The sequence below is a fragment of the Megalopta genalis genome, chromosome 3 (assembly GCF_051020955.1).
Source record: "Megalopta genalis isolate 19385.01 chromosome 3, iyMegGena1_principal, whole genome shotgun sequence".
NCBI classification, from domain to species: Eukaryota; Metazoa; Arthropoda; class Insecta; order Hymenoptera; family Halictidae; genus Megalopta; species Megalopta genalis.
This window is the reverse complement of record NC_135015.1, coordinates 5840930-5868903: the sequence shown is the minus strand read 5'-3', so window position 1 is coordinate 5868903 and position 27974 is coordinate 5840930. Positions and strand designations below refer to the sequence as shown.

Here is a 27974-nt window from a genome sequence, read left to right as displayed (position 1 = left end):
CCAGCATGGGCGTAGAGGAGCTGGTCGCGATAAAACACCGGTTGATGGCCGGCCAGACGACAAGCGACGGCTCGAGGTGTTTCGAGCACCGATAAAGCGCCGGTTAATTGCCGAATGAAATTAAACAGCAGTTAAACCCTCGAGTCCCGAGTAATTATAAGAAGTTATAAGATGCCTCCTGCAGTCGAATTCCTCCTTCTCATCGGCTGTCCGCGTTCTTCTCCCCCTCTTTCTCTCTCTCTTTATGCCTCCTTCATCAACCTCCTCCAGCTTCCCCACCTCCCTTTTAAAGGCACTATCCCTAGGGGCCGTTAACTGCAATCAAAGTTAACCCGGAGTTACAGGGGAAAACTGCAGAGCGGCAGTTAATGTTTAACGGGACTGTTAAATGCAGACTTTCTATTTCCATTCAATATCGGCATTCTTCTCTGTCCAGCATCTCCTCGACCTCCACTTGATCCTCTGCCGCGCCCCCATTTGCTCCTTCGAGTCTGTTTAGGCCATTTCCGGTTCCGGCCTCTAGCCGAACGAGTGTCCGATTCTCCAAGGTCTGGATTCGACTTTAGTGCTCGGACCATCCTGTCCTCGCAAAGAGAACGACCATTTGGAAGATTGCGGGGCCTTCGCTCCGGCTGACCTACTTCGTGATCCGATTCTGTTTGACACAATGTCCCGGCGATTCTCCGCGCTGCCGGATGGCTGCTCCGTCGATTAGCTCGTTCCAAAGATGCCATCGAATCCTCGGAATCGAATCCTTCGCGGCGTACTCGCCGATTATGTCGATAGCTAGAACGCGTGGCCAGCACACGTCCCGAACATTGAGAACCGGTGGAGAGAGAGAGAGAGCTTGTCCTTGATCCTCTCGAAGGATCGCTTCGTATTGTAACTTCCCACGTTTGCTCGTTAACGTGTCGACAGAATTTGAATCAGATTTTTGGGATCGGAAGCGTTAAATTAACGTGCTCCGTTTTCCGTTTCAGGATTTCGTTGGATATTGAACGCGCGAAAGCGTTGATAATTCGAACTTTCTTCGGGGTATCGTAGCAAGAACAGTGCGATTTCATAGGCGTTCGCGTTCCTCTCGATTCGTAACAGTCGTCGAATCTTTTTTCCAACGTAATTATTAATTAAGTGAAACTTTGCTCGTTAGCGTGTACCTGTTTCGCGCCACCAAGTTACTCTGCGTCGGAGATATAATTGTTTGAACAAGAACTTGCGAAGAGTAAGGAGTTCCCGGCGTACGTACAGTTCTTACGAATGAATGGGATTTGTAATGTGCACGCTAGCAGAACTTGCCGCGAACAGGAAGATCCCCCATCCGTTAATTGGTCACCGTTGCGTGTAATGTTCAAGTTGTCTTCGAGTTGAAACATTCGTTAAAAATTAATAACACCGTGTACTCTCTAATCGCTTATCGATGTACAAGATATTTTACAGCTGGAACGATCTTTCCCGATTCATGATACTAGCCCGATACAATTTAATATTTCATGAAATGGTTAAAAATTTAAGTCGTCGATGCGGGAATCCAAGGTTTTCAAATGATATTGTTTAGAGCTTGCTATTATGCTGCGGCGGGAAAACGACTTCCCGGTAAAAAAATATTAACGGGGAAATAACAGGCGGCGAGACACATGGGTTTCAAATGGCGTGAGCTCCGCGTAGAAATGGCACTCCGCGGAAAATGACTTTCATGCCCTAATACGAGCGGGCAAATAGTCGCGCGATAAACTCTTGCCTTAGAATGCAAATGGCCGTCGTTTACGCTCCACTCAGCTTCCTACGGAGCGACTATTCCGTTCGAATCAATCCTAAACGGATTTCCAGGAATAGCTCCGTCTCGGTTTCAATCCAATTCGACAATGATGCTTTAAAAATTTGACAAGAATCGATTGGTGAATCGACGAGAGCTTTTTATTCCCCGAAACGAGTATTCTGTCAAATACACGGTAATGACGGAGACACTTTGGTTCGAAGCTTGTCGAACGGAACTTACTTCCTCTCATTCACTTCGCATTGTTCCCGTAAATACTGTGTTGACTTTTCTCTCCGAGCACCATTTAAAACGTAATTACTATGCTCCTTTAGAAAAAGAAAAAAAGAAAATGTTTCACTGGAAATGCGTAAAATATAGAAGATGGATAGTGACCTAAATTAATCAATCCGAAGGCTGAATGAAATAATTACGAATCACGCGTAAATCGCAGACTAGTTTTTCGGTGTAGAAAAGGCATCTTCGGTTACATTATACTAACCGGCGTGCAATTATGAAACGGTGTAACAGATAATTATGGTAATACGTGATTACGTATCGGCGGTAACGTAACGTGAATTTATGTAATTATTGCCGTAATGAATCTGCCGGCTATCCTAACTAATGCGTCGGATTTCCCACAACAGACATGACAAATACGTAAATCTGTATCACGATAATTACTGTAATCAAGTAACCACGATATCCCGTATTGACAGCGCGAACCGAAACAGAATCCACCAGCGAGAAGTCGTCCTCGAAATTTCATCCGCCAGAGACAGGGACCGCCCCGCGCGGGAGAGCACACATTTTCCATTATACAGAACATCGTGCAATGAAGCGCAGAGAATTAGAGGAGCATCCGCGGTTTGCTCTCGGCCTGTGAAATTTAACGAAGACAATACTGACGAATTAAATTAATCACCTACATGCTTTGGGCTTTACAAACGTTTCCCGCATTAGGACTGACGTTACAATTCCCCGGATCCATGTTTATGAATTAATGCGTAATATCATTCCGATTTAACGAACCCATCTCGCGGTATTTGATTTCCAGCAGTTTCCAGCGAAAATGTTCTATGCGAACTTGCAGAACTTTATTCTATCATAGTCCACGGCGTCTCGCAGTATTTTAAACTACTTCTTCATATTCCACGTTCTCTATTAATTTCATATTCAATATTCCATAATATTCTACAATATCTTACAATTGAATTAAGACAAATGTTAAATAAAATAAAATGTCGTGCAATGTTTCTGAATATATATATATATTATATATTATATTCATATATAAATTCAGAAACATTGCACAATATTTTTTAGTATTTTATTAGGGTGGTATTAACATTGAGCTTTAAAATGCGATTGTGCGGGAACTGTTATGTTTACAGCTAAACTTCTCAAATGAACGTGTCGTTTAAGTTACGGGAGAATCGTACGAGGGTTTCGATAGAAAACTCACGATTATTGCTAAAAGATTACTTATATCACGATTTTAAACTATTAATCTTTGATTACGAAAAGTGCAAATACAGGTCCTCAAAAGTCTACCAATATGTACGAAAGACGTAAATATACGTCCTCTATATTTTGCGAACTGTGAACCGCCTTTGCTATTGCGCTAACCTATCATTGTGTTAATACTTAGTGGGCGAGGCTCGGATCCATTTCGACCCAAAATACATATATCGTTATGCGAATATCTCATTTGTGACAATTATTTTAAATATGTATGTGTTTCATCAACGTCTCTAATAAAAGATCTAAATTAACAAATATGTTGAAAAAATTGCTAAATGAAATTATAAATAATCCTAAGCATAAATAATCTTAAACATTGTGTTTATCAAACGAAACATGTTATTTGTTATCAATATCGAATTTCTTTCTTCATGATTATCTTTGTAATGTTATGCGACAACTGATTCGTCTATTTCGCTTCATTTGCATCGAAATGTGACAATTTTTGTGACAATGACAATTTTTCTGTGCGTTACTTATTTTAAAACATTTAATTCGGCTTTTACTTTCGCATCCGTGTTTTTATGTCATCCAGTCTACCCAAACAATCGACAACATTTCAGAATATTCTGCACCATTTAGCAATATTATATAATATTCTACCATGTTCGAAAATACACGGCAATATTTCACAGAACCGAGCGGGATCCGAAAATCCGTGGAAACGTTGCGCAACATCCCAGAATATTTCGTCAATTTCGAAGCGGTTTTCACCCATAGTTTTAATATTTTCCCTTCATCAGCAACTTACAAAATTCTCCCAGGCAATCGCGTCGCAGCTCATAAATATCGCTCGACGGAACGACGGGTAAACCTTTGGGCCGCGATCGAAGCACCGCGATCCGCTCGCGACAATAACCGGCTGATTTTCGCGGGTTGCTGCCATTTCCCGCGGGGGTAAACCACCGTCGCCATGAATTTTTCTGCACACGTACTCTCGCACGCCACCCCCGCCCGTGTTCGCGCACTTCTGCCACTTGCCCCGTGTCCGCTTTTTCCCTCTTGCCGTCACCGTCGCGTCTCTGGCAAGGCGCGATGCTTTTTTTCCTTCAGCTCCCGGGTGCTTCACTATACCGGAACGCAGTCGGTTGGTGATTAGTGTGCTCATTACGCCCGACGCTAATGATGCTTGCATCGCCAGACAAAAGCTGCGACAAGCAAGCACGCGAGAGCTACAGAGCGAGAATGAGAGAGGGAGAGAGACAGACAGAGAGTAACACAGTGAGAGAGAGAGAGAGAGAGAAAGAGAGAAATGCGAGTAACGCAACGACGACGTTCCCCGTTCCCTTTCTGTCCCTGTCTAGCCACGAAACTCCCCTCCTTCTTCTTCTTCTTCGTCTTTCCACACCCACGCAAACAACCCCCTGAACCCTCGCACACGAATTCGCTAGCTTTGATTCGCGTACGACGGACGACGCGACCCTGAGGACCATGATTTCCAAGCCATACTTGACCCGTTCGCTGCCAGACATTTTGGCAACCCTTTGGCAGAATCTCGGGAACTGGTGAATGGGAAGGTTGAGCGCGAACGTGGCCAAGCGTGTAGAACTCCGTGGAATTTCGGAACACAGCTCTGCGTTGTACGCGGTTCGGTATTTTGGAATGATTAATCGCAAAGTTGCGAATCGACGTGCAGTTTGTTCCGTGAGATACGATGTTCCTTCTGGTATGTAATGTTCGCCTGCGGTTTTCGGTATCGCTCCACTGTTGCGTACATAGCGGTGAAAAGTTTCTGGTACTTTCTTATTTATGCCACTATGGTTTTCGTTTCGTTAGTGGCGAAAATATCGTGTTTAATATCTCCTAACGTGTTATTCTCGATTTTGGGCACGCGAAAATTTCTTTTGGGAAAACGTAAGTGGAAAAGAACTATTAGGTTGGTGCACATGAAATGTTGGATTTTCTTTACACGTGAACGCTTGTCTCCCTGTTTTCGTTATGCTTTTGTTTTTGGCATAACCTCGTTTATAGTCGTACTGTCCATTGCCAGAATCAGATTTCAACGAAGAAGATTTTCTCGAAAGTGTTCCATTTTGTTATTTGTTTTGAATTTCGTAAGGATATGAATTCACATATAATATATCATTATATTATTATATTATATTATATTATATTATATATATTATTATTATATCATTATATTATATATATTATATTATTATACGATATGAGCATAAACTTCGTAATAATGCTGCAAAAGCTGCACGCAATATAAACCAGGTGTTTGGGGAGAATACTGTTAAATGAATTAATCATTTTTTTAAACATTTAGAACAGTTTTTACGGGCTAAACAATATGAAAAATTCCATATCAGAGTTTATTGATTCTAAAGATCAGAATTTATTTAAGACAGTCATCTATGCATTAAAATCTCGCTCGGAAAAGTGTATTGGAGCAAATGGAGCATATTTTGATTAAATAAACTGCTTTTGGAAAAAGATATGCAGTTTTATATATTCTCTTAAAAATCTGATATTTCATATACACCATCCTAATATTTCTTACGCATTTAATATTATAATATAAGCATTTGAAGTGCCTGGTACCTTTTTTCAATCTTTAATCTTCGACAACACGCGCAAAGAATGATTAATAAACCAATCGCATGCTCCACGATTCTCGTTCAACTCCTACATTGCAAAGTGAAATAATTGGGATGAAATGTTTATTTCGCCCAACGTAAAATGCAGGAACTTTTTCAGCGAATTGCATATTTGAGCGAATGAATAATCTTTAGTTTAATGAAGGTTCGCGGAAACCGCGTTCAGAACGGGGAAGGGGCGGACGGGCTGTAATTATGATATCAAATAATCGTTTGCTGGAATACGGCCACTGAAAAACGCGTATGATGCACGTGAAAAATCAGCAAATCTGAATCTATTCGATGGAACTGAATAGAGGCCTGGTTTGTTCGATTATATGAACCAATTAGGAGGCACGAATGAACGTATTCGCGGAACAGAACGCGTCGCTTTAGAACGGAAACGTATTTTAATTTTAAGCGCAACATTTTAATTGCTACGCTCTGAAGTACAATTGGGATAATGTTTTTAATTTCTCGGCTGGAAATTTTCTCCACTTTCCAGCCGGGCAAAACGCGGCGGGTTGCAGGGACATTTTTTTAATGAAAAGAGGGCTGCGGCCGACAATGGAATTTCGATCTTTATTGAACGCGGCCGTCGGCTTTGATAATTTTTAAATAATTCTCTCCATAGAAACTGTCCCGGTGCTAGAAAATGCGACGAGTTTTAAGTCTCTCAGTCGCGGAATTACCGTGAAATATTATTCCGCCCGCGGCTCGGTTGAATGCGGAATTTTCAGACGGGACATTAAACCGCGAGCGTTTCTCCCGTAGCCCATATCTGCAGCGCACTAATAAAATATGTACAATAAATCCCGACCCTTGTATAATCGTCACCTAACACCGTCTATATTTCATGCTGCAAACAAATCGAATTTCCGGAATAATTTTTTTAACGCCCGCGGTCTTTTGTTTTCGCCGGCAGCGAGACAAATAAAAAGGCACAAAGCGGCCCGGCGAACGCGCGCAATTCATGCAAGAAAACCTCGCGGCTGAAATTTTATTCCGCTCCGTCTGTCGTTATTCCTGTTCGCGTCACTGTTAATGCGCTTTCCGCTAATTTAATTGCTTAATTGGGCAGAGTCGTGAGTTCACCGGAGACGCTAAAAGCTTTCGCGACCGGTAACCGAAATGCCTGTAGGAAATCTTGTCCCGGGAGGAGGACAAGTTTAACCGGTTACGAAGAAAGGTACAAGTTAGGGGGTTGGGGGCTGGAGCCGGGGGTGAACGTGATCTCTTTCTCGAGAAGGGGCGAGAGAATGGGACGCGTTTCCAGGGTCGCGCCGAAACACGAGGAAATTAATAAATTGCTGAAACTTAAGTCAGCCCCTTAAGTGCTGGAATAAAGGACCTTCATAAATTTCATTCCACGCGCCCCAGCGCCTCCGCTCAGCCTGTTCCCTTCATCCCCGAAGAAGGAATGCCTCCCTGGATGTTCCAGCGAGCCTCCGACCCTCGTTCGAGCTCCAGCGATTTCGAAAAAAACCCCTAAGAAATCGCGGGACCCTAGCCGAAGCGACAAGGACGAAACGCTGACGGATTACGGTTGCCACGGGAAAAACATCGGAGCCAGCGGGATACGGTGATCACTTTACACGAGTACTGCTTTAAATCCACCGGCCTTCGAGAGACCGGCTCGCAATTAAATCGCCGGCGTCCTCGAAAAGAAACGAGCAGGGTGACAAATCGGTTGTCTCATTGCGAGTTTGATTCCGTCTTCGCACGTTTTTTTGAAAGGTAAATCCTTGGAATGGGAGATCCCTTCGCAAATTGGTCTCTTGCTCAAATTCGACAACTGAAATTGTACGAAGTATTTGCACACGATACTGCAGATTTAATTAATGTACACAGAGTTGAAAAAGCACAGATCAACGCAGCTGATGGATCCATTATTCCAGATTCGTGCGATGAACGGGTCATCTTCCAGTGCAATTTTAGCGGAGTAATTAAAAAAGAAATTGTGACCTCTTCTCTAAAATCCGGCTCGACTGTCTCGATCCCGGCCGCGGGAATCGTCATAAAGCAGCAAATTAATAAGACAGCCTCGATCCGGCGTTTCAAGTAGAGCGAAGAAACGAGGCTCGGCAGAGTGGCGGTATAAAAGGAAATGGCGAATTATTTCGCACTACACCGCACGATTTTAAGGGCACAATTTCGAGCCAGAAAACCGTCCAAAAATGTTAATGGCGAAATCGATGCCGGTCTGGCGGCCTCGCGGAGCAATTAAACCGCGAAGCTCTGCAATAATAGCGGATTTATTACGAACCATTGGCAGCCGGCAGATTCTCCCTCTCTCTCACCCTCTCCGGGTTCGGTTCGTGCGGAAGGTGGCAATTTTTTTCCGCGAGCTAACGCTTCAATTGTTTCCGGATCCGGCTGATGAATCCCAGTCTGGGAGGCATAAGGTCGTGAGAGGCCCGGGTACAATGGCGGCACCGCGATCGTTTGCGCCTTATCGAACAACCTTAATTACGTTTTTATCGGGGGACAAAAAATGAATCGTGAATCAGGGGTGGCGAATCGAAAGGTTGGTAGGCGCACTATCAACGGTTACGGTCGGCTTCGGCCACTGGGTTCTCATCGGACGATGCCGGGTGACGGTGGATAGAGAATGAGGGCGGCGCGGCGAGGGCGAAACAGGGGGTCGGTCGGACGCCGAAATGAATAGCAACGTGAAACAAAAGCATCGGGTTACAAATGGCGTGTATTCGCGACGGCATTGTTTTAAATGGCTGTCAGACGCCCGGAATTTATTCCGTTTTGCTACGTGACAAGCGCCATTAAATTTATTTATTCATCTACGCAGGCGCGGCGCCGCGCGTTCCCCGAAATCCCGGTTCAAGCCTCCGGCTCGTGTTCTACAGGTGAGAGGAGTGCCGCTGAACAATTATTAGCGATTCATGGAAATGACCGCGATATATGCGGCCGTTACATGCGCGTTACGATTCCAGCGTGTAACTGTTCGCGCCGCGCCGTACCCCGGCGTTTCCGCTTTTCCGGAACAATTTACCCAAGCACCGCCCGAACGGTTGGAAGAACCTGAAATATTCACGCGAACGACCCAGTCCCGTTCTTATTTCACAGCGTTTACCGTTTGACGTGCTCGTGCACGCGTGAACGAAATCTTAATTTTCCATCTGACACTCGGTATTAAGCTTAGGCTGTTTACTATGTCGCATCGGTGATGATCGATAGTTGTAGAGTTTTACGAAGATTAAAAATCTTTTGCATCGGTTGTGCAAGAAACTGATGCCACTCGGAACTTTTTCTTTTCTTCGATAATTTAAGTAAGTTGGAGGATCATGTATCGACACTCTTCAATTTTACTCTTTTGGATGCATTCATGGAATAAACACATGAAATCTGTAGATTTCATTGATTCCTTTCATTCTTTTCATCATCAGTATCATTAATCCCTTTCACTTTTCTCGTCACCACATCTTCATCAAGCATTCATGTTCCACAAAAAATGTTTTTTTGATAACATTAAGCTGATTCAGATAATCAACGTGATAATCTGAGTTATATAAGCAGTACAGGCAAATTGTACTAGGAAACAATAAAACTAATCTGACGAAAGTTGAAAACACGTATTTATACAAAGATTGGTGTCTCTAAATCTGTATTTAAAATACCCCAAACGAATTTCGGAATAAGTCCGAAGAATATAGTAAATTTTCTGCAATCGTTCCTCAACTTGTCAACAAAAATGTACAATTTGACAAGAGGAGATACTGTTACTGAAACTTTGTGGCTAGTTTTTATAGTTGCTGATTGTTAACAATTATAAAAATGAGGCGCAAGGCTCGAATAATCGTATCTCCTCTTCTCAAATTGTCCATCTTTTGTTTACGAGCTGAAGAACAATTAGGGAGAATTTACTATAGTTTCAAAAATTGAGTTTCCATTTCGCGAACTGACAATGTCGAAAGAGAAATGGTCCTCTTTGTGTCTCCATGTTCCCAAGCATCTGTGATACCACTGCAGAACTTAAACCCTATCAATTTAGCAGACACGGCATTCTCGATCTACAAAACGTTTTTATCGGTCACTCTTCCGCCGGATCGTAACGTAATAAATGATCTGAAAGTTTTCACGCAGCATCCGATAAGAAGAAAGTTTCTATCTGATACCAGCAGCAGGTTCCCAGGCTCGCGATAAGTGCACTCGCGGATTCGGAGCACGTCCGTGCATCAAAGCGCGCCGGCACTTATTCTACTTTTCATTAGCATTCGCCGTTTCGGAAAACAGTAGCTTGCGGGTGGAGGCTCTCTCCCGCGCACAACTCAGTAATTATAAACTTGACGCGCCTGAATAAACGAAGCGATCCAGCGATAAGTAAACACAATACATTACAGGGGAAGTCGAAGTTTCTTCGGGGTGCAGGCGCGGCTCGGCTTGGCCTCCGATAGAACGAGCTTCCAATCTTCGTGCTTCCAATCGGCCAATCTCGATGACGTAATTGTCTTTCAGCGAGCTTACGAAAGCGAAGGGTAAACTTCCCGAAGGCTTTCGAGCCGGAGCCTCGCCATCGATAAACGATCGCTTGGAAGCGAAGTTCCCTTTGCGGCGTGGAATTAAACGAGCTTGCCCAGACGATAGTTTCAAGGAGCAGGGCCGAAGAACGAGGCGAAAAAAGATATATAGAGGAAGCAGAGGGACCGGGCCGACCAATCCCGAGACGCGTTAATTCTTAATTTCTTAATTTCAAGTCGACCGTTATGCGCCGCGTCAAAGAAGTCTCGCGGTTGATATCTCTCCGTCGTCTTCCCGGTGCTCTTTCATCCCTCTCTCCCGCCACTTCGGCTGTCGAACGAAAGAAGTCGAATGTCGAGAGCCGGTGCAATTAAGCCCCGGCCCTTCAGGGATCCATTCATCTTTTAAGTAACGTCTCCCAAATCGTCCTTATCTGAGTTTTAAGACGCGTGGCCCCAGCGAGTCTGGTCGACCGTGAGGTCTTGGAAATCTATTATTTGTGATAAAAGATGACGCGCTGAAGGAGGTCCGAACAAATATAACTTGTTGTTGGGCTGACAGAAATTAGTTCTGAATCTTGAGATGCTGAAAAATGAATACTTTCATTTTTATTGTATTGACAGTTAGCAACGACTATGCGATGGAGAAGAAACGTTACGTTTGTTTGTGTAACCGGTGAGTGCTCTGACGCTTTTTTCAACGCACGGGCAAGTGGAGCATGTGAGCACCTTCCCATGCGGGCTTTCAAGTCTCCTAGTATATTTTTTTAGCAACTCGTAACACTCCGTACACTGGGAGTCCTTTTTACACTCCATGGCGCGTTGCTGTGGTTTTTATTAGACTGACACATTCAGGACTGCATACAATTATTTTTACTTTTAAATTACCATTAGTTTCTAGAACTGCAACAAAAAAATTATATAAAACTGTACTTTCGTAGGTACAAATCGAATTCTAAGTCATTACAAGTTTTACAGTCTCAAATATAATTATCATATAATAAATATAATATCATTTCAGCTTTTTTGAGTTTCGAACATAATTATATTAAATCTATGAACGTGCTATATTTATCGTGTTCATCACTCTAACGATCGCGCACGCAACAAGAGCGGAATATTATGATCATTTTTATTATTCGAAAATCGAAATATGAAAGAAAATTGAGTATATCCAGAGAACTGCTCAGTCGGAATCATTCTCGATTTTTTGTGTGCATTTAGCATCCAGCGCAGAGCAACGATCTACGTAAAACGATACTGATTTTCAAGCAGCGTTAGCATTTTATTTCATAAACGACCGTACTGACTTCTCGTTCGAGTCCTTGATGAAGTTTATGCCATTAATCATATTTGTGTTGGTCATCAACCTTGATCCTGTGATTCTTCTTGTGCAAACGAACGATACAAATAAATATGATACAGTTGCTAATAGTATAATCAGCATTCTTGAGTAATCCATTGCTTCCCCATTTCACCGAAAAAGATTTATGTGACTGTTATACTTGCTATAAATTCTATTCATCTTCTATTTAGTCGAAAACCGAACTGGGCCATATCTACTAAAACGTTGCAGAATATTTATTCGTCAGTTTCTTGACAGTCATTTCGGTTGATTAAACTTAACAAGACGATCAAATTTCATAGAGCTGTCCGCGGAGGATCGTAATTCCGGAATGAGTACCAGACGACATCCAATTTCAATATTATCCTCGACCACGTTAATTTTACAACTGCGAGCAAAACGGAGGAAAACGTCAATCTCGCCAGAGTATGAATGTATTAATAAAAACATTACAGCCAGCAAGTTATGCTGGTTGATAAGAGATTTATTACCAAGAATGCTTAAAATGATTTTAATACGTTTTCAAATGTTCAACACGAATTTATGTATATATAACTTTGAAATAGGAGATAAATTCTCAATTTTAAGAACTTGTTTTATTTTGAATGTGCAAACTGTGTGAATGATATAAAATATCTGCAGACTCTGTTAAATATACTGTTTTAATCCTTCTTGACATTATGAACATTCAGACATAATTTAACGACGTTTAAAGAGATCAATATGTCCCCGAAACAGCAATTTTTTCGATAATTGCTCTATTTAATTAAAAATCAATTGTTCGTGGTAAAATCTGAATGAACAAGCTCCGTAACCTAACTTTCTTTTATGATGTTCGAAGGAAAATGGATGCAAATGCAGATATCGCCCAAGATTCTCATTTTTCGAAATAAATTGAAGTAAGCCTAACAAATTTAGTACGTCAAGAGATGATTGCTGCTTTTAAATATTGTTTGCTCGTGTTTAAATGTTCACAATATAGCAAGAAGTACACAGTCGTATTTGCTAGTGTCTACATAAAACCAGTCTACATAAGAATCAATCTTTTACTCTTAGAGCAGAAGGAACTGTCAAACTTGAAAAGTTTATTTCTGCGACGAAGAAAAATGGTTTACAGGAAACGATAATGTTACCGACCAGTGTCTCATCCCTTCAAAAACAAGAAGCATAAGGATCTTCCTTGAGAATCGAAGACGAAGCAAACAATATCCCGAACTGGAAATCACAGCCACGAAGGTACAGATCGACACAGGATCGAATTAAGATCGGTATCGTTGGTTCCTTCGCGGCTCAGAAGAAGAGGTAACTCGATCGAGAGGATCGACGATGGCAGCCGAGACTAGGATATCGCGAAGAAGCTGAATATAACGAATTTACCGGGAATGTCGTTAACTTTATCAAACTCGCGGTATTTCATCGGCCGAGATCTCGTTGCCACCCCTGCAAGAGTACAAGTAGAAGCAGAAACAGCATCAGGAGCAGAGTGGTAGCAGGGCTTGCGGGAAAGCAGGCTGACCTGAAGCGGCTGGCAAACGATATAAGGTTACGGCAGGATTTGGTCCGCAGTTCGTGTGTTTACGTCCCAAACACTGAGGCAGCTGTTTGTACAACTGTGCACAGCCTCGGTATCGAGCCGAGGAGAGTGTGTTCCCGTGGTTCTTGCGCCGGCACGTGCTGCTCTGCTCCTACGAATCGAACCCTGAAACGTGCCCACGATGCCAGTTTGCAACCCCGCCGCGGTGAACAGAAGCCAATACCGTTCCCAGCTATGAATGTGAGTCGATGCGCGCGTCCACGTCCGTGTACAACTGTGTACGCGAATGTGCCCGTGTGTAGGAGACCGATCTTATCTCCGTATGTGGGTCAGACAGGCGAGGAGAGCAAGCCCGAGCCACAGCGAGCAGGAAACTATGCATTCGGAAGCCGGACGAGACTTTCAACGAAGAACGAAAGAGAACGCTGAAAAAGGGAGGAGGCCGGGAACGGGGCGAGTCAAGAGGCTAGACCGGAGATAGTGCCTAGCTCTGATATCTCAAATCCATTTCTGGCTCGTGCCGCCAACCACGGATAACCGTCGGCAACCAGATCCTACCGCTTCCTTTTTTTAATACTCCATCCTTCAACAGCGTAACCTTCGCACGATGCAACCTCTGTCGATATATGGGTCGGGATTAGGAATTAAGGCCGCGTTCGAAACGATTTCGCAGATATTCTGCGGAAGATATGTGGCATAGCGCTCCCTTTGGTTTTAGAGACGCTAACACTAAACTTTCATTAAAACTCTCCCACCTTTTGTACGTAATTGCTAGACTGCAGGTTTTATGTAACAATAGGTAAGACAAATACAGAACGGTGAGAATATCAGAAGAATTAAAGAATATTGGTAGTGTTTTCAAATTATTCAGACTATTAAGAGAAAGAATATTCTGGGGGAGATATGTGACATAGCGCTCCCTTCGGTTTTAGAGACGCTAACTCTAAACTTTCATTAAAACTCTTGTACGTAAAAACTTTTGTACGTAATTGCTAGACTGCAGGTTTTATGTAACAATAGGTAAGACAAATACAGAACAGTGAGAATGTCAGAAGAATTAAAGAATATTGGTAGTGTTTTCAAATTATTCAGACTATTAAAAGAAGGAATACATATTGATGTAACCCCTGTTTTATACAATTGATACAGCAAATTTTTACTTTTCATCCAGACCCGCCGTATCACTTTGAACCATAACATATAACTTGTGGTTCTTCAATTAATTTCCACTACATGTCAGGCCATGTTCCCAATCTTTTGGAAGATGTACCACGCTTATACAAACATGTTTTAACCCGAGAAAGATAACCTACGTCGCAGAGGCGCCTGCGAAGACTGTTGATTTTTGTTAATTTTTCATAGAGGTCTAGTGATTTAAGTTTAAAATTACTTAAAATATAAAAAAATATAATATAAATGCATTTTATTTTTACAATAATGCCAAACCTTTAAAATGACTAGATTAACTTAAATAAATATCCATTGTTAGTATAAAATTGACGCCTTAGAAAAGCATGCGCCTCTGAAGCGTATGGTTATCTTTTACGTACGTTGTCATATGGTTATCTTTCTAGGGTTAAAGAAGTAATGTATCGGTGAGCATCGATGGAAAATTAGGACTCGTCGCGTGAATGTCTCAGAAATTCTGTGACGGAGTCGGTTCACCTTTCCTTCTTACACCGTGCTGTAAATTACTCCCATGTACATACTACCACGTACATAACTACTCCAACGAACAAAAAAATTGTTATGAAGATATTTTCGATATTCAAATTCGCGCGAGACAATCGTTCGTTCCGTGCGAATAGATCCGGTTTTCAACACCGCGATACCAGAAAAAGGCAAACGACGGTCGTTATTAGCAATTACTAAACCGTTAATTCTATTTACTTCATCGCCAGAGCGAGAAACGATTTCGGGCAACTGGCACCGCCTCGTAAATCACGCTCGAGCACCATTATCTGTCTCATACACCGAGCCGATGAATCGCGACGGCTATTATCGGGGCGATAGAAGCTCGAGAAGTTCGCACAATAACGCGTAATGGTCCGCGCAGTCTCGCCAGAGGTCGATAAAGGCTAATTAGCAGAAATCCTCGTCTCAGGTGGTCCTTCCACCAATTCCTAATCACTTCACCGTGCCGGCGAGAAGGGCGTCTCGAGTATTCCGGAAGTTCAATGCTCGCCGTTGGCGACGCGGACCGATACCTGACCGTGTCCGGCTGCTACAATTCCGATCGAGGTGAATTCCTTTCACCAAATACTCCCCAACAGTTCCATTAAGCATTTACTAACGTTTCAAGCTGACTGAACAACCGTAAGAATCACGAACTATCATCCAAAGAACATTTTCAAGAAAAGTTATGAAACATAGGAATTTCAAAATCTGCAGATTTGTTGATGTATCTTTTAGGAAGAAAGGAATAATATTTTTCAGTTGAAATTTTGATTGTATTCAAATCTTCAGTTGATCCAAAAGAGAATCTTGATAAAATCGTGCAAAGGGTGAATGAGGTTTGAATAATTATATTCACCCTCCAATATCGATGCATTTCTTCGAACTCGACTGTTACTCTTTGGTGAAAGATGTGGTTTAATGAATATTATTCAATAACTTATCCATTCAAATAAATGTACGCATCAAATATACTCAATCCTATCCTATACTTAAATCCCGAAGCACGCGTATGTCCTGTTAATTGCAAAATTCGTATACGGTTATCACAAGCTATCACAAAAGAAACAAGAAGCTACGATGTAGGATAGAACGTGTCAAATCAAAGCGGAAAACTATTGTTCGCTTGCCCGAAACAAATGAGCCGTTTATTTTGAAAGTGGCATAAGTCACTTTGTTTTTAAGTCGATATATTTAAGGGTTTGCGTTTTAACACGTTTAAAAATATGGATGCTAACTTTCGAGAAGATTTACTTGTATTTGTTATCTCGGGATACTGATATTTTTCTCAGTATAAATAATTTCGTATAAACATTAAATGATCACCACTTTTCATTACGGTAAAGTGACTTATGCCACTTTCAAAATAAACGGCCCAAATAAAGACAACAACCACAGTCCTCCTGTTCCTTCCAGCGAATAATTAGCGACAAATTATCGCAGCCTCGTTGCGAGAGGCTAATGCTATGGCAGACCATTGCAATTACAGGCGATGGTCAGCCCGGGCTCGCGATAAAAATCCGATACCGGAACGAGCCATCGTGCCGGGGATAATGTTCTACTATATCTTTCGATTTACAGTAAAATATCCTCGGGTTTGATTTGAAATCGACAATCAGCGGAAGCTTGGTAAAATTATGGGTTATGGTAGAGGTCGAAGGCTGGAATCTCCTGGATTCCCGGGCGTTTACCGTGAATTTTATTCGAAATCCTAATATCCAGGCTGAGCGCGACGATGGCCGAACACGTCAGGCATCCGCGTCGTTAGAGCAATAAAACCGGTCCCGAAGTGCGGCTATTAAAATCGGTGAAACAATAAACGCCGTGAATTGGCTACGGGCGGTGTACGCTCGCTGCCGGCGATTGGCCCTGTCAAATTTCGCGTGCCGACCGCTCCCCTCGTACCCATGACAGCGTCGGATTAGACGACCGCACGCAACGCGCAGGAAATAAGCAAAACGCTGAATCGGATCGACAATGTGTCGGTCGCGGCGCGCTCTCGTCCCGCCGAAAATAATGATTCGACCGATCCCGCGACAATGATCACCGGCAATGTCCGGGCTGGTACGTCACGGGCCACAACACCGGGAACCTGAGCAATGATTTCGGCTACAATGACGGACCGTTCTGACGGCGACACGGCCTGACACGACGCGGACGCAACGCGACGCACCGCGACGCGACCGACTGTCATTGATGTACGATCCGCGTGTCGAATGTTTGTCACCGCGCGAGTTACGCGACAACGAGGCGCGTTTCGCGTGCAAATCTCCCCGACACGAGCCCGTCCTATTAATCAACGTTAAGCGGACACTCACCGGGCCGAACTGTTCGAAGTAGTTTTTGACGTCCTCCAGCGTCGTCGGTGCCGATAGTCCACCGACGAATATCTTCTTTGTCCTTGTCACCATCTGCAAGCAAAGACAATTGTCAGTTGTTGGACGAGAGGGCCGAAGATTGTAGTGCCAGATCATCTTAAGTCAACCGAGCGTCCTATGTTGTCATAATTAACTCTGGAATTGAATGCTGTTCGGAAAATGTTCGGAAGTTATAGAAAGTTCGTTTGAATTCATGTATGCTAATTAATCTTGGATAGACTTGAAAGTCGATTTTATGTTAAGCACAGTTGTGTGTGAATGTGTGATAGCTATGAAAGAGGTGAAATGTATAACGACAGCAGAAGGATTGTCTCGCGACATTAAACATAAAAATATTACATAAGAAACTTCTACGACATCTTAAAATAGTTTTAATAGTATATTTTATTAAACCACGCATGCATCGTATTCATAAATGACACTGCACAAACATGACTCCTATGAAGTGCAGAAACTTTTGTGTCACATTCACGTTTTTCTTTTAGAAGATTCCAGCTCAAGAATTCAGCGATGATCATACACACATTTATATCGAAGTTTCGGATGATTAATAAAATAAAACAGAAGACTGGAGTGGGCGTATCGTACGAGCGATGTACAAGTTTTTAATAGTCGACGAATCCCAAGCGGACGTGCAATTTTAATAACGCTTCTTCCGCTGATAACTTTAGCGCCCGTCTCGGACACACGTGGAAAGAAAACACGCGTAAAACGTTCGCCCTCTATTTCCGGTTGATTGCGTGCTCCGAATTTTTCTGGCAACACCGTTTGCAAAAACTACGAGATCGGTATTTCCATACACGTGCGGACGGTTTTTGTAAACTGCTATTGATCGTCGTCGGTGCTCATATTTGGCCCGAAAAATAGAACGCGCCGGAAACAGAAACGATATTTATTTCCTCCTGAAAAATGTGCCGAAACTGATTACCATATTTTCAATAAATTCCGCAAGCCGAGCGTCGGAACAGAATTTTATTCGAATAGTTCACGGTGGAGCGCGCGCAACAATCACGAACACCTCAATCACGAAAATCCCGTCCGATATATGTATAAGCCGAAGAAAGAAGTTTCGCCGAGGCTGACGGAGAGAGCTTTGAAAAACTTTTCACTTTGATCTACGACAATAGATCCCTGAATGCCTGCTGCCGAACAACAAACGACGTTTCTTCCCTGGGAAAGGTTCCGGGCGAAATTATAGTTCTCCGAGTTTCTTAAATATCCTTTTTGACGGTTCCGAGAAAGAATCTGAGACTTCTCGAGACGCTGCGCGCGAAACGCGCTGATACTAACGCCGCTTTCGAGTCGCATTTGCGATTGGAAAATCTGTCGGCACAAAGGAAAAGACGATTGAGGAGAGAGATTGAGATTGATTCCTTAAGAAATTGATAAGGAGATGATTAGATATGAATGGATCTCGTCGAGCACTGAACAAGCTCCCGTCAGTTTTATATTTGCTCGAATCGAAAGATCGTTGTTAACAGCCCAAAACCAATTCAATCACTTGAGAAAAATATCCGTCGAGCTATTCGCAAAATAGAGCCACAAAGAATCGAAAACGTATTGAAAAATTTCGTCGACTGGACAGGCTACTGCCAAGTCAGTCGTGGCAGCTGTTTGAACGAAATTATTTTTCACAATTAATAGATAGGTTTACTCTTATTAATAAAACAAAGAGCATTGGAAAATATTAAACGGTTTTTTTAAAGCAATTTTAAAGAAAATCAAAACAGATGGTCCATTCTATATAATGTTACTGTCAATCGCCAAAAACAGGTCGCTATATTCGGTTAGAAAAACAATTAACCTCAAACTGTTACACGTGAAATCAGATCTAAGATGTCTTGGTGACATCTGTACGTTTCCACTAACAGAATCGATTTATGCTCGGACACGATTCAACGCACGTCCAAAAATGATCCGCTCGCAAATCTTTCCAGATGATATTCTAGGTTATTGAAAGTCCTGCGGGATCGTAATTGTTCCAGTCCTTAAATGGAATAAGAACGAATCGTAATTACGGTTCTGAAACCATTCGCATAATTCGTCGATTCCAGGATTCTCTCCTCTTTTTTTGTCGACGCACTGTGCGGAAAAGTGTGCCGGCGCGAGGGCAAAGAGCCCGGTACGTGTTTCCCATATTGAAAAGTTTCCCGCTAGCGAGGGGAGCAAAGGGAGCATACATCGTGTAGCTACAAGCTGCATTCGCGAGGAAATTTCTGAATCCATGAAAGAAAATTCGTTGTGCTATATGATTTCCATCCGCCGCGCATCGGGCTTTCCACTGACAGAGGTCTACAATCTTATCTTTTATTTCGGTAACAGACAAGAGCAAAGCATTCGTACGGGAAACTCTCGGGTTCGAAATTTCTGAATTAGATTGGAGCAAACTTGATCTTCCGGCACGGTAAAAATCTTCTCTGCAATTTGATTTTAATGCGCACTCTTGGTCGAAGTTGTGGGCATTGGTAGATGCCGTGATATGATTATGGCGCCGATACTTTCCATCTTCTTACTATTATATGCATGTTAGCGGGCTGTATAATGGTGTATTTGTATTATTAAAGTTTTAACAAATCGCTAAGTGGCCGCATCATAAATCACAAAATTTTATACTTCGGTTCTCTATTTAACACTAAACCTACCGCGGTCAAAATAACCGTTCTCTTATTTTGCAATTCTGCAAACTGTAGAGACTCTTTCATGAAAAATGCTTAAATAAATTACATTATTGGAGCAAGTTTTAGAATAAAAACTTTACAAAATCTAAATAAATTCGATCTTCTCACTTGTATGAAGCAATGCACTCCAGGTATTATATTACTGCTTGGTAGGTTTAGTGTTAAATTTTTTACTTCTACCTTTCTTAGTAAATCTTTCGCATTCTTCCTGCATGTGTTTCTGATTGTAAACAAGCATCAAATACTGCAGTGAATATTGCTATCGTACCTTTCCGTACTCTAGTTGAATATTTTTCGCAAAAGGTTGTCCTTCAATGTGTTATTCCCCCCAAAATATTGCCGTGCATATTGGTAAATTTATTCGAGATTTCCTAATGATTCATGTTCCAATTTTACTCGAGCTGAAGCGAAAGTCATTTTTAACTGAAATAAATCCAAGCAAGGGTCATCCTCAACAACACATCGATAGCTATAGAGTCTATCAGCGACTGATCCGAGAATCTCAGTACGAGTATTTTCCGTGACTTTATTTTCTCGGTAACCAGATCCGAAACAAGAGGAAACGAAATGAAAACGCGCTTGTAAAACCAGCGTGAAATCGTATCGCGGCGAACCTAATTACTAGAAAATGCTTTAACAGGGGAAGAGATCGTGCGGCCGATGAAAAGAACGAGGGCGCTCGCGGGGGTACGTCTTAATAACATGATCGCAATGTAATGAAGCCCTCCGCGCGGAACATTCCGCAGGGAAGGCGGACGCGGGGGTGCTCGTCGGCGGGAAAAGAGAACGGAACGCGAAAAAGGGGTGGAGGGTAGGGCCGCCGTGGCGGGAAGGGGTCAGAGGGGGGCCAGTGAATACAGCGGAAACGGTAGAAGAGGTAAACTCTGGTAATTTCAGTGATGGCCGGGCTTAGACCTCTCTATATCCGGTGAGTAACGCAAACCCCCAGGGCGCAAGTCCTTCCACCTCGTGGTTCTGAACTCACCTCCCCCCCCCCGAGTCTCTTTCTAATCCCGCCCTCCGGTTCAAGGCTCTCATCCCCGCGTGGCTCTCATCTTATGGGGCGGCGAGCCCCCATCGCGAGGCTCGTCCGTTAGGTCTCGGGCTAATCAGCGAAGTGTATAAAGTCCCGGGGATGAAAATAAAACGGTCGGATCTTGAAAATTAAATGAATGACCCGACCACGATTCCTACCGCGAATATCTGCCACTGACAGAAATCGGTAATGACGGGAAATGGTAGTTGAGATTGTCGCGGTATGGTCCAGCTACGTTGAAGTGCGTAAGTTCGGGAGAATAAATTACTTATTGTCTGTACTTTCATCTTTAATACGAGTTTCCATTTAGTATCTTGCAATTGATGCGAGCAGTTGTTGTTTTGTACAAACAATACTCTTCTCGAGTCCAACAGAGAAACGGGAGAAAATATAGATTCTCGGAGGAGTATAAGATACGTACATCGCACACTTACCTAAATTGTTAATATACATGAAGATATGAATTAACAAGGTACGATAATTTCATAGAAGGGTATGATGGTTCTAAGAAAATTTTCACCGACCTCGAAACTCTCTTAACAAGCTCTGGGTGAACTATGACAGTAATTTGTATTTCTTATTCTGGATTTCGTTAATTTTGAGACAAATTGATTCCTATGTTTTCTGTGGCGGAAAGAGGAGGATTGTAGAGGTGCATCAGAGCGTGGCAAACGCATCCAGATAGACGCTGCTAAATAACGAAAGCGTACAAGGGTAAAGGGTACGCCGGGCAAAAGGGAGCCACTTATTCGAATGAAGTTGCAGTGCCGACAGCTTCAGGCCGGCCGGAAGTGCCGAAAGAGGGAATTGAAGTTTCCTGATATCTCGCGCCGCTGGCTGAGTCCTCGCCATCGTCGCCGTCGTCAACGAACTGGTTTCGGCCTAAGAACTGGCCGAGCCGGCGAAATTTTATTACGCTCCGCTACGCCCGGTCCCGTTTCGTAATGAGAGCATTGTCGTGCAAACGAGACAGTTCAGTCTCGGGACCGTCTCCTACCCTAGATGCCCGGAGACATCGGCAGCCCGCTTCTTTCAGCTGCGAGGAACTCTTTTGTCCCGCCAGCAGACCTCGTCGGATTGGCTTCTCAAGGAACGCGGCTCTCGCCAGCTTGTAATTACATCGGCGAAGTTTCGCGGCTCCGCGTTGCGTCTTATGGAATACTGAAACTGGCTAAACAGTGTCTAGATATTCTTGGCTTTGATGCGTCTGCGAGCAGACATTTTTGCGATCGATGATTTAGAGTCGGGTAGATGTCAGGATCTTGGGTGAGCACATCTGACTCATCACGATCAGCTGTTTCGTGATCATTCGGCTATAAGATACTCTAAAGAGACAATCTCTACGAGACAATCTATAATATATCCTCGAAACATAATTATATTATAAGTTGATGGTGCTTCAATACGGCTGACAGTTTGTTCAATTTAAGGAAATGTCAGACTGAACCTCGTGAGTGTAAATTTTACAACAAATGTTGCCTTTAAACGAGAACTGCTATGTACCTAGCATTCCAAAATTATTTCAACTTAAGCGTTGATTTGGTCTATTTCCACGTCTTTTTTATTCTATTCTACACTGTTTTCGTTACATATGTAAAAATCTGCGGTCTACTTGGTCAAAATCTGTAGTCGAGAGTAATTTAAGCGTGATCCATGTTCAAAATACAAAACGAAAATACCATACCGATACAATAACATACAGATACCAACAGAAACCTCGCGAACGATTTTACAGCATCTAGTTCAAGTTCAGCCACGTCCACGAAGAGGCCACAGAGAAGAAGAAGCGGAAGAAGGACGAAGCCGGCTGTCCGAGGAAGAATAGGGTAGAAAAATATAAGTCACGGGTCTGAACGGAGGAGACCGAGGTCGTTAGCGAAGATAGGAGCGGATAGCAGCGAAATGGTAATGGAAACTCGTGGAGTTCCACTTATTATGCCGTAGCATTATGTAAATACCGGAAGGCTATTACAATTTTACAACTTACTAGGTGTGGCTTTATAGTTTCATCGCTCCGGGGTCCGTCTCGTTCCCGTCCTTCGTTCTTCGGTTTCATCGCAGCCCTACCGGACTAAAGTCGCGTACGCGTTCCCTATCTCGCCATTGCGATTCACCTGTTCCCCACCCACGCCGTTACAAAAATGAAATTGTCGCGCGGATGAAGCCGTATAAATTTCACCCGGGGCTTCAGGAAATCCGCTGCTTCCCGTCCTTGCGCCGGCGAGAGCTCCTCACGATTTTCGATTACGTCTTTGCGCTGCGAATTCGTAATTAGATGTTTAATGGAACGTTGCGAAAGGCTTCAGATGTGGGCGAGCCATAAAATGTAAAGTCAAGTAATTGTCGTTGGTTATGTTCGAGAAGAAATTTACAGAATAAGAATTTGCTTGCAAGTTTCAACACCGTATTCACGTTTCACTTCAGAAATCCATAATAGATTTGAGTAAATTTACTTGCGATGCCGTTTTGATAATTAATTTCTGAGACAAAAATGTGCATGCGCAATGCTTAATGTTAAACAACAAATGTGTGATACTGTTATTTTCACAGAATTCTGTTGCAGCAAATTTATTATACAAATGGAAATTTGTGCGCGATTTGGGGCAAATTCGCCACAAATTTAAAGCGGAACAAACGCGGAACACGCTTTTGTAGCAGCACGGTGAACAATGTTTTATTGAAAAGTGAAATTAAAACCTCGAGCCGGGTTACGTTAAGGAAACTAATGAATATTCACAGTTCATGAATAGTGAAATGTATCACGCGGACAATTCGCTGCGTAAATACGGTTTTTACCGGCCGTAGACTTAACTCCGACAAAAGATATTCGCTCGAGATACTGTCGAGTCGGTGGAACACTTCGGAAAGTAATTCCAATTAAAGCGCCGTGACCGCGTGTCAGACGTCGGCGTTCTTAACGTGGAAATATAGATCGTAGCCGTAGGTAATTTCTCTCTGGCAGCCGATTAATCCATCGATTCGACAGCCAGCTCGCCGCTCGGTTTTTCTTGCCTGTTCTTGGACCGATGCGAAGATAAAGCGGCAGAATTTCATCCTCGAGATGAAACAAGACAATTTATCATGCGATCCTGCGGATCCGGCTGGGCGAGAAATTTCCAGCAATGATGAAAACAATTCCTCGGATATAAATTGTACGAAAAGTGCTTTTATTAAATAAGAACTGCTCTTTATTCAAACGGAATTTGAAACGCTGAACAATATCAAAGTCTAAATATTGTTTCTCTGTTCGAAACTCTGTACAAAACTCGAATCTAATTTCTTATTTTATTTACATGAAAGTTCCATCTTGCTCGACATATGAATTTAATATTATCTTCGTGCTCATTATTTAACTATTATTTGTACATTATCTTCGCATCGACGTAACTGTTTTTGAACTTCAACCAGTTTTTTTCATTTTTCGGTACAAAATCGCGGGCTAGTTTTGTTTGTTATGCAGATGCGTCCTAACAATTAAGTTAAAGAGAATATAAAAAGAGAGACAGAAACATACAACAAATTTTTTTAAATTTAATATTTACATTTTTTAAATTTAGCTTTTTCTGCCTAATTTTATAAATTATTTAGAACACGAATTCCACATTGCCCGCGGTTGGAGGGTTAATGTACTCAATAGCATAAGTGTAGACCGTTATGCAAAATAGATATCGTTTGCATCAGTTGCTGGAAATAGAAAATATATAGAATATTCATTCTTTTGCTAAAAATTTGTACAAACAGGAGATAATATACCGACAATTTCAAGTACTCTTAATCTTTCTATTATTTTAAGATTTATCAATTCAAATTTAACACGAATGCATAAAATCTACAGTCTACTATTGATTTTCTTGGAACGATGCAATTTAGAACATTTAATAAAACAGGGAAGGAAAGACGGAGATAATGAAAATATGGTCCAGATTCCAATAGGGCAAAGTTCAACATGGATATGACAAGAATCCATCATATGCGCGATGTCGCTGAATCTAATTCTGTTTTCAGCTACGTCCACAGAGTGGAAGATAAAGTTGACGTGTCGATAACGAAAGAATAAAAAAAGTCTAATAGGAACAAGACAATTTGTTATGCTGTAGATCGAGGAATCCGCAAGAACGCGAAAGTTTTTTCGCGGTCGATTAAAGGGTTCGCATTACCGGAACGCGGTCCGATTAATCTGTTAACTAGCCACGGTGAAAAAAGAAACGCGGCGAGCGCGAAAACGAGGATCGTAAGCAGCGAGAGGGCGCGGAACGAGGGAAAATGGGTAAAATAAATATTGGAATAAACGTTGGAGAATGGGCGTGCCAGTTTCGTCTGGGCCCAACCGTTAAATCTGCCTCGCGAGCCGCGAATATTGTCGTATGGAATGGCAAGGAGAACGCTTTGCTCGTTCGCAATTATTGTGAAAGTTTAATCGGCCGCACTATGCTGCTGCTGATGAGACTGCGCCGCGAACCACCGGTGTATACGTGTGTACGTGTGTACGTGGTATATCGCAGAAAACTTTTCGGATCGTATCGTTCGAAAAATGTTCCGCAATTTTTCCTCCCCCTTACTTCGCCGCGAAAGTAACGAGAACCGGCGAGGAACGCTCCAACGACCTCGCGGATTAATCGAGAACACACTGGAAACTCCTCTCGAATAATTCTCATTATGGCGCGAGACATCCTAATCTCTTCTACGTTTTCTCTGAAACCGCTATGGTGCATTTTGAACACAATGTTCTACTTTCGCAGGAATTTAAAGAGGAAAATCGGATGAGCTTAATGTTGATCCATGAAATTAGAGCTTAATTGGAGTGTACAGTATTCGATAACAATTTTACAAGCCATCGCCATTTTGCCACAGTGATAAGAAATAGAAGTCTCGTAAACATTTATTTCTGTAAGAATTTAAATAAGTTAGAAATAATGCATCAATGTGTCCATAACATAATTTACTCTTCCTATTGTTCCAAGTCGTATCTATTCGTTTTAGTCATAGCTGCATAAAATCCGCAGTTTACTAATAAATACGAAGTACGCGGTTTAATTTTATTCATGACTTTATCTTCATTAGAAAGTCAAATACAGAGCAAGATTTACGCGACAACATATAAATGCAGTTAAACTCTATCTTGTGAAATGTACGTATGTAGATGCATAAACGTCCTATCTTAGCAAATACTATTATTCACGACTACCTAGCAAACCCGCGACTAAACAAAATCTAAATTAATTAAAGAATGAAACTATTGAAAGCAACCAATATAGTTCTTCGATCGTGCTTCGATCTCCCTTTACAATCGCGTTTCCATTCGCAAGAAAATGTCTGCGGGGGAGGTACAGGTCGGAGTGGCGAACCTAGATATAAATCACGGCTATCCTATAAATAAACAAACACACCCACATGTGGGGCAATCCGAAAGCTATCAGCGAGCATTCACGGGGTCCAAAACTGGTCGCTTCCTCTCGATGAAAGCGGAACGCGAGAGGCGCGGCCCTTTTAAGATTGATATCCTTAGATGGCTCAAAAAGTGGCAACGAGGGTTGAAGGGTTGTGGGTGGGGTGCCCGTCGTCGTCTTCCTGAGAAGCCGAGACGAGGAAAGTAGGGCAAAAGGGCGGGAAACGAGCAGGGTGAATCGGTTATCATCTGGAGGGTTACGAGGTTCGCTTTGGGATATACGCAGGATTCTCTCCCTCGTCTCCTTCCCTCGCCCCTTTACCCAGCAACGAGGCGCATTTTTTCCCTGTACTTCGGACGCGGCTCCACCCTCGTTCTGCTCGCCCCTTCGACCTCGATTCGCGACAACACAGATTATCTTGAGCCGTGGGATTTCGATGTGCTAACCTTACTCTTCGTACGTTCCCGCTGCGAAAAATAATTTCGGTTTTCGTTAACCATCGATCCTCGCCGTGCAACGTTTGCGCTTATATATATATAAGCGAGGGTTCTTATCTTCCCCTGATAAAGTGGAGCATGTGAGATGTTGTGCCACTTTTTGAAAACATTACCACGGGTATTTTGACATTATTGTTAAGAGAACTCATCGCGGTGTCGTTAAAGAGTTTTGTTGTTGATCGTTGAATAAACTATTGTTTTATTGTTACGTTATTCCTCCTATGGGATTTATAAAAAATAATCCTTAGAAAAAATTTCACCGATTTTATGTACCAAACGTTCTCCCGTAATGAGCGAGTTTGATCGTTGAAGATCTCTATTTCTTTAGGCTTCGATTATTTGACTGTAACATTTGCTTGATTAAAAATTCGTCTGAATCCTCGCCGCAGGCTTAACATTTCGAGTGCAATAGTTATTTTAATACGAAGTACTTTATGCTCGAATTTCTGTATTGTACGTTTAACCCTTTGCACTCGAAGCTGTTTCAACTGAAAATATAAAATCAATTTTCTAACTTATGGTATTTCTATTTTATATGAGAAAATGCATTTTATGCATATATGCAAATCGACTCTTGGGACTCGCGCAACTGTTACACTCATAACAATTTTTCAAATGTAAACTTTGTTAAATATCAAAATTATTCTAAGAGGTGATATAACAAATATTAATGGTGCCTCAGAGTCGCCATTCGAGTGCAAAGGGTTAAAATACGTTCTTGTTTAAATTGCTATAATTATGCGTCGACGAAAGTGCACCGAAGTATTAAAACAACGTTGCCGAAACAATTATATGTATATTCATTATTTAAATGATTTTTCCACGTTTTTTCGAAAACCTCGCTCAATCCAGGCACGTCGTAAACACGAACGTCTCGAACCATAAAATAAATTATGCTCGACAACCCTAATCGTAGTAAAGTTAAAAACCAGCGGAAAAAAATTGCTGTTTCGCTGAGATCGTAAATTCAAATTACCATATTTCAATCTCCCTGACTTTCAACCCCCAGACGCGTCTTATTAAGGTAGCGTCGTGAATTTTCATACATAATTCGAGGCGATCCGGTTTATAAGAATCTTCAGAGCGTGCTACCTCGTGCCGGCGAGTTTGG

At 42.3% G+C, this 27974-nt stretch overlaps 1 protein-coding gene across 9 annotated transcripts in view; it reads right to left on the bottom strand.

Moving 5' to 3' along the window:
* Rbp6 (RNA-binding protein 6) overlaps positions 1-27974 on the bottom strand; it is a 1210230-nt gene that overhangs the window by 286698 nt on the left and 895558 nt on the right. For all 9 annotated transcript variants that reach the window (XM_076519698.1, XM_076519695.1, XM_076519692.1 and 6 more), the window contains one exon: positions 17206-17298. In XM_076519698.1, the coding sequence (XP_076375813.1) occupies positions 17206-17298 (93 nt within the window). The remainder of the gene's footprint in view (positions 1-17205; positions 17299-27974) is intronic.